Source organism: Priapulus caudatus, unplaced genomic scaffold, assembly GCF_000485595.1.
Source record: "Priapulus caudatus unplaced genomic scaffold, Priapulus_caudatus-5.0.1 Scaffold332, whole genome shotgun sequence".
In the NCBI taxonomy this organism is placed as follows: Eukaryota; Metazoa; Priapulida; class Priapulimorpha; order Priapulimorphida; family Priapulidae; genus Priapulus; species Priapulus caudatus.
Window position 1 is genome coordinate 83,188 of NW_014577393.1, and position 6,925 is coordinate 90,112.

At 43.1% G+C, this 6,925-nt stretch overlaps 1 protein-coding gene across 1 annotated transcript in view; it reads right to left on the reverse strand.

The window, feature by feature from the left end:
- The window catches only part of LOC106809151 (ATP-dependent DNA helicase Q1-like), an 11,432-nt gene extending 5,450 nt beyond the window's left edge, over positions 1 to 5,982 (reverse strand). The window contains exons 1-7 of the mRNA XM_014812134.1: positions 5,979 to 5,982; positions 5,706 to 5,807; positions 5,223 to 5,410; positions 3,388 to 3,583; positions 3,020 to 3,186; positions 2,678 to 2,759; positions 1,558 to 1,673 (exon numbers count right to left, since the gene is read on the reverse strand). Coding sequence (XP_014667620.1) covers positions 1,558 to 1,673; positions 2,678 to 2,759; positions 3,020 to 3,186; positions 3,388 to 3,583; positions 5,223 to 5,410; positions 5,706 to 5,807; positions 5,979 to 5,982 — 855 coding nt within the window. The remainder of the gene's footprint in view (positions 1 to 1,557; positions 1,674 to 2,677; positions 2,760 to 3,019; positions 3,187 to 3,387; positions 3,584 to 5,222; positions 5,411 to 5,705; positions 5,808 to 5,978) is intronic.
- Positions 5,983 to 6,925: the final 943 nt, after the last annotated feature.

The following is a 6,925-nucleotide window of genomic DNA, read 5'->3' on the forward strand; positions in this document are numbered from 1 at the left end:
GGAGGGGAGGTGGGGACGAAGTGGGGGAGGCGGGGAAGATGCGTGGGTGGCGGAGGCAGGGGGAGGATAAGCGCATGACGTGGAGAGAGACGATGACGGCGACAATCGATAACCGACCAACGACTCATGCGACACGGCAAAAAAATTGAATGAAGGCACACGAGGTAAAGGCGGTGTGAACGGGGTTAAGTGAGGGGGAAGGTGTGCAAACGCATTTAATCAAATGATATCGGACAGAGCGGGTGCAGCTGCCGTTAATTAGAGATAAATAATTATCAATAGAGATCAATAGAGATCAATAGAGATCAATAGATATCTCGAACCACATTGCACGCTCAACGGCAACGGTAATGAGCGGCGAGAAAACAGTGTTTTTTGCTGCGTCGCTCACAGTCGAAGCGCGGGGAAGGCAACAAGCTCATGTAAGGATAGACTGCAATACGATACGCTGGTTTTTCACGCGACATGCGCAGATAGCGGCTGAACGGAAGTCGGATGATTAAATTTTCCGAGGCCAGTTCGAGAGCTATGATCGAGGCGGCGATGGAGCCGTGTGTTATCCCGTAACCGATCTATCGCTCCACTGATAAGATGAATTTCTCCCGGAAAAGTGGAATTTAAGCAAGCACGCAGCCCGTGGCGACGGTGTGGCGCGATAAGTGAGAGATCTCGATAGAGAGTCTGAGATGGAGGAATGTACTTCATAAGTTTTTGTACTGGTTCAGTGTTTGCCGTTTGCGCTTATATTACGTGCCATGATTTTCTAAACATTACCTAACACTATCTAAACATTGAAAATTTAGCCACTGGTATTTATTCTGGTATCGACCCACAAGGATAGAAATACGTTAACCTAGAGTTAAAACACGTGCATGCGTCAACACAATGAGGAATTTGAGGATAGAGTTTCGGCATAGAGTTGCTAGCATATGTGAGCGACGCCCGATATGAAACACTGATTTAGATTGACACTAATAATGACAGAGAATATTGTTCTACTGTGTTACATGTACTTGCCATGTTAATGATAACAGCCACGTTCAATTCTCCGGTCGCGAAATAAAAAAAAGAACGTGGCATGGTAAAAATGGCAAACAACGCCAAGTAACTCGATGATAACGCTACGTTGATTCAAATACACGGGAGAGCCTGATATATATCTGCAGCATTTATCGTGTTCAACTTCAGAGCAGTGTGAAAGCTCATCTTCAATGTGGCAACAATGCAGTCACAGTCCCCCATCGCCACGGTAACAGTGACACGTCCCTGTGGGTCCCTCTAACTACGAGATGCCCTGAGGCTGCTCCATGCACCTTGATCAGGGGCGTAGCTACGGGGGGGCCTGGGGGGGGGCACCAGCCCCCCCACAAATTTTCTGTGCCCCCCCCCCGTGCCCCCCCACTAAAAAGTCATGCTTGATAAAAAAAAATTGAATTAAAAACAATGCCGTTAGAACAGTATAATACAAAGAAAAGTTATATATTGTGCCACCACCCGAAAATGTAAGGCCCCCCCAGTGGCCCCCCCCCACTGAAAAATCCTAGCTACGCCACGCACCTTGATTCGCTGAGAACCTGTCAGGTCGGAATGATAACCGGCAGCGCTGACTCCAGAAGCTTTCATCAGCTGGCTCACGTTTTCCGATTCCTTGCGCGTGAAAACGTAAACGATACCTGGCGATGAAATAACCGTAAACAGGTGTTAACATAATACATTTTTACCCGCGGCACTATCTCTGTCGCCAGTATATAATTAATCAAGTTATTAATTTACAGGTGCTAATATTAATGTTAATTCAGTTTTTAATTTCAAGTGCTAATATTAATTTTAATTCTGTTATTAATTCACAAGTGCTTATATTAATGTTAATTCAGTTATTAATTTACAGGTGCTAATATTAATTTTAATTCTGTTATTAATTCACAAGTGCTTATATTAATGTTAATTCAGTTATTAATTTACAGGTGCTAATATTAATTTTAATTCTGTTATTAATTCACAAGTGCTTATATTAATGTTAATTCAGTTATTAATTTACAGGTGCTAATATTAATTTTAATTCTGTTATTAATTCACAAGTGCTTATATTAATGTTAATTCAGTTATTAATTAACAGGTGCTCATATTAATGTTACTTCAGTTATTAGTTTACAGGCGTTGATATTGATAGTAATTCAGTTATGAATGCACATCAGGCGTTTCATAAGGTGATGCTCTCTACCTTACGGCAGGATCAGAAAAAAACACAGTGCGCTCTTTGGAACAGATTTAGTATTTATATTTTTTTCTATATGGAACCATTGTCTATGTAAATCATATTACGAATTATTAGGATTCTCATATGGTAGCAAAAGATGAGGTGAATGTTTGTAAATATAGTTTTTGTCTGTTCCAGTCACATGAGTGCCACCCGTACAAAAAGACCCACTGACACTGGACGCGCATGTATGCAATCTGATGCAATCTCCTAACTCATACAGTGCTGACATCTGTGGCAGAAAGCGTCAAAATCTTTTATTTAAACTTCTAAAGTGCAGGACGTCTTGAATGTTGGAACTGTAATATGTAACACAATCTTTTCTATTTAAAAACATTTAGTAGATAGAGCTAATGTATTTGCTCTCACACAGATCATTACGATTGCCTAGTTTGATGTTTCTTCCACTTGTTTACTCACCCGTCTGGTTCCTGTATTTGGTTTTGATGAGATGAACAATATCTTGGACACTCTCTTTGAAGTTCGATGATTTCGCTCGCACCTGCGATGTAGACGGACGATGAAACATCAATAAACTGTACAATAGTTTATTATTTCAATTTTGTATAATTATTATTAATTATAATTACATTCCTTGTTATCTCATACCCTCCCTATCTCTCTCTTTCTTTCTCCCACCCCCTCTTTCTCTGACTCTCTCTGTCCCTCTCTCTCACTCTCGCTCTTTCTCCTTCACCCTCTCCCTCTCTTCTTCTCCCTCTTCCACTCCCTTGCCCTACGCTCGTCCGCATGGATATTCACCTCATAATACAGGTTGGGTCGGTTGAAGGAAGCCTTGAGCACAGGACAGCCCTGAATGCTGAGTATCTTCTGCACGTCCTTCGTCACTCTCTCCGTCGATGTCGCCGTCAGACCCATGACCGGAACGTCCGGGAATTGCCGCTTCATGATCCCGAGAATCTTGTAGTCTGCGCGGAGACAATAGAACATCTCACACGTAAACTCCACGAATACCGAAAAACACACGCGCGCCCGCTCGCCCGACGAACGCGCGCCAGGAAATTGAACAACTCCCACGCGTCTCAGTGAAATTCCCGCGAAAACAAGAACCGGCGCGCGGTTCAGGAAGCGGTGGCTCCGCAACAAGAGAGCGTCCTCGGCGAGCTTACCCGGTCGGAAGTCGTGACCCCAGTTTGAGCAGCAATGAACCTCGTCGACTGCTAGCCGAGCGAAGCGACCCTTCTTGTACATCTTCTGTAGTCGCGCCATGAAGCGCTTGCTCTTAGATATCTTCTCCGGAGTGACGTAGAGAAGCTTCAGTGCCGAGTTATTGTCCAACATGGCCGCCTGGATCGCCGCCACCTCCTGCGGCGAGGTCAAAGGTCAAAGGACGAGAATGAGAGAAGCGTTACAGAGATCATGGGGTAACGCATATCCTTCCATACAATGAGTAATTCTATACCTTAATGGTTTATTAACTTAATGGGTTAGGGGTAGGGTTATGGTTCAAGGAATAGAATTAGGGTTAGTTTTATTGTTCGGGTTAGGATTAGGCTTATGGTAAGAGTTATGGCTATTCACTACGGTTAAGCTTAGAGGTTGGGTTGCAATGGAGAAAGTCTGTGGAAATCCATCCAACTTTATGTAAGCACATCACCATCAATCAGTGTGTGTCAAAAAATATATGCTACCGAAGCTGGTAAGCAACGGTGACCATTACTTTACTACTGCAGGGTGTGAAATTAACGGGAGTCCGGAGTCAAATACTCGCTGATTTACTGTCGGACTTCCTGATTTGACATATGCTGGAGTCCGTGACTCCCTGCGATACTGACTAGTTCGTTCCGGAGCACGGCCTCGCGGAATTACCGTATTTTTTCAGCTAATGTCCCAAGAAAATTTGGCAGACGTGCAACTGCATGAATCTTAAAAATAAAAGTGTCAATGACACTGTAGCTCACCACAAAAAAGGATACAAATGAGTGAGTGAGAAGAAGTCAGTTTTAATTGAGCAACCATGAACGTACATTATAGAAACGAAGAGTATATATGGGAGAACTCCCATTATATACTTTTGATAATTATGTGTAATTTTTTATGTAAAAATAATCAATAATATTATATATAAATTATAAATAATTTATAAACAAAAATGAATCACAATTTGTGACGGTAGATGGCGCTATACCCGCTTTGATGTTTCTTAGCATAAATCATTATATCATAATAATAATAATATAATAATAAGAGTATAAATCATGTTCATAGCAAGAATTTTGCATTAAAGATATTGTCAATGAAATCTTGCAAAACAAACCAGACGAGTGTGACACCACAGACTGTTTGTTATCTGAGTGTCTATATAATATGCTATAAAATTGCCAAACCCTACCTAATTTGCATAATTTTTAAATATCAAAACCCCTAGCCCTTATTCATTCACATACCAAAAATGAGCAAAATCCGTTGAACCTGAACTGACTAATGGCAATTCCAATTTTTAGGAAAAATTGCTGTGGCTCGAAAGTACGCTGACTGGAGTGCTCCAAAATAGGACGTTTAATATGGGAGCATAGCAGTAACAACTATACCCAATTTCAAACATATGGGTCAAACGGTTCCTGAGTTATCATTGACCGTAGCCAAATGTTGACGGATGGACGGACGGACGGACGCTCGGACGGACGGACGCTCGGTCGGACGGACGGACGGACGGACGACAGACGACGACCCATGGCAATAGCTCAGCTTGACGATGTCAAGGTGAGCTAATAAGCACATGCATTATTGTTAATATCTTTAATTTTGAACCTCAGACTGCGGACTCCCTCATTTTGCTGCGGACTCCCTTGTTTTGAGGGTAGGGAGTCCGTTGGACTCCCGTGTTCAAAAGTTAATTTCTACCCCTGTACTGTATACACTCGTAACACACACATATATAATATTGTGTCCGATTTTTAGACTCCGTCGCCGACGACGTATTTCAGACTCGGGCGCCACCTACGCTTCGCGAGCTCGAGGCAGAGAGCATGGCGGCCTCTAGTGGCAGCTGGCTGAGTGCGAACAGCTGGTCCTGCATGAGGGAGACGAGGGGAGACACGACGAGGGTGACCCCGTCATCGATGGCGGCGGGAAGCTGATAGCACAGACTCTTCCCTCCTCCTGTAGGCATCACTAGAATGCAGTCCTTCTCTAAAAGCAAGCAGGAAAACGCAGTCGGACAAAATTCACCAGCCGTGAAAATAATGCAAGAAAGAGGGCTGAGCCGGAAAATGCGGTTAGACAAACTCGACAGCTGTGAGAAAAATAAAAGTACAACTCCCAGTATGAGAAACCATGGGTACTCTAATGAAAGTAAAGAAGGGATTTGCTAGCAAACGCAGTCAGACAACCTTGCCATGGATTGACTAGATCTGCCTGGCAATCACTCCAGACAGACAGCTCTATTGCGTAAGGTTGTAGAGAATGCAGAAACAAATATACATACTGGCCATAGTTAAATTAATGGCAGATCGTTGCATCGGTCGAAAAACATTCATTTTGAAGATCTCTTTCAGTGCAGATTCTGCCTTCAGTGTCCATGGAAAATCTGCATGTCATATAAAAATAATTATTCTCTGATTGCAGCCACTGTCCTGATACTGATAGTAATACAATTGATAATGACACCTTTGGCGCATTTTAACAATTATTTCTATGTATTCCTTGTGTTGGAAAATCTAATTTCCATTGTCAGGCATCCAGTTCGAATTTTCTCTACCCATAGTAATATCCTCCGCTATTTCATTCTGACATTGATACGTCGATCGCCCGCCCAGTGATAGCCCTAGAACTATAGGCTATAGCCCTTCGTTCCGCACAGCCTGTGGCGGAGCAAAGGGCTATAGTTCTAGAGCTAGCCCAGTGACATATTAATATCGCTCATAGGGTATATGTCCCCCAGGGTACTGCCGGAACGTACCCTGGGTACGGTCCGGTATGTTATGTTATGTTATGTTCTCGTACTTGTCGGTGTCCACTACACTGGATATAATGACAAGGTAGTAAGTGCCTTCAGGGATAAACCCAATAAACAAACAGGTGCATAATGATGATGTGAGTGCAATGCAACTGGTGTACTCTTAAAGTGGGTTCGCGTGCATGTGGGAGTGAAGCCTCGACTTAAAAATGTCAACATCCGTTGCTTCCACAACACCCACGGGTAGGTTGTTCCAGATTGGAATCATCCAGGGAAAAAAGGAGAATTTCAATGCGTTGTTGTTGCAGTGCAGGTGCCGAAATGCGTGGGGTTTTTTCGATCTGGTACCTGACATTCACTTGATTTACCTGATTCCACCCCTAACCTGTAGGTTTAGAGTGGATCGAAGGGTAGGAAGACTACTGTCTTGTATAAACCCCATCCTTACATATTCATCCACATGGCTTTTGAACGAGTTAATTGATTTAGCTTGTACTGCTTCTTCTGACAGGTTATTCCAGTGATTTATTACTATAAAACTGAAAAAATGTTTCCTTAACTCTAGTTGTGCACGCGGAGTGAACAATTTGAGGCTATGGCCACGAGTACTGTTGTATTCCGATCTTGTAAAGAATTTTATTGACATCCCCGGGATCAGATATCTATTCGCCGGTGTCACGGTCTGAGATTACCCCCAGTCTGAAATTACCCCTAGCCCCTCGTGCGCATGCGTGACGCATGCGCAGTAG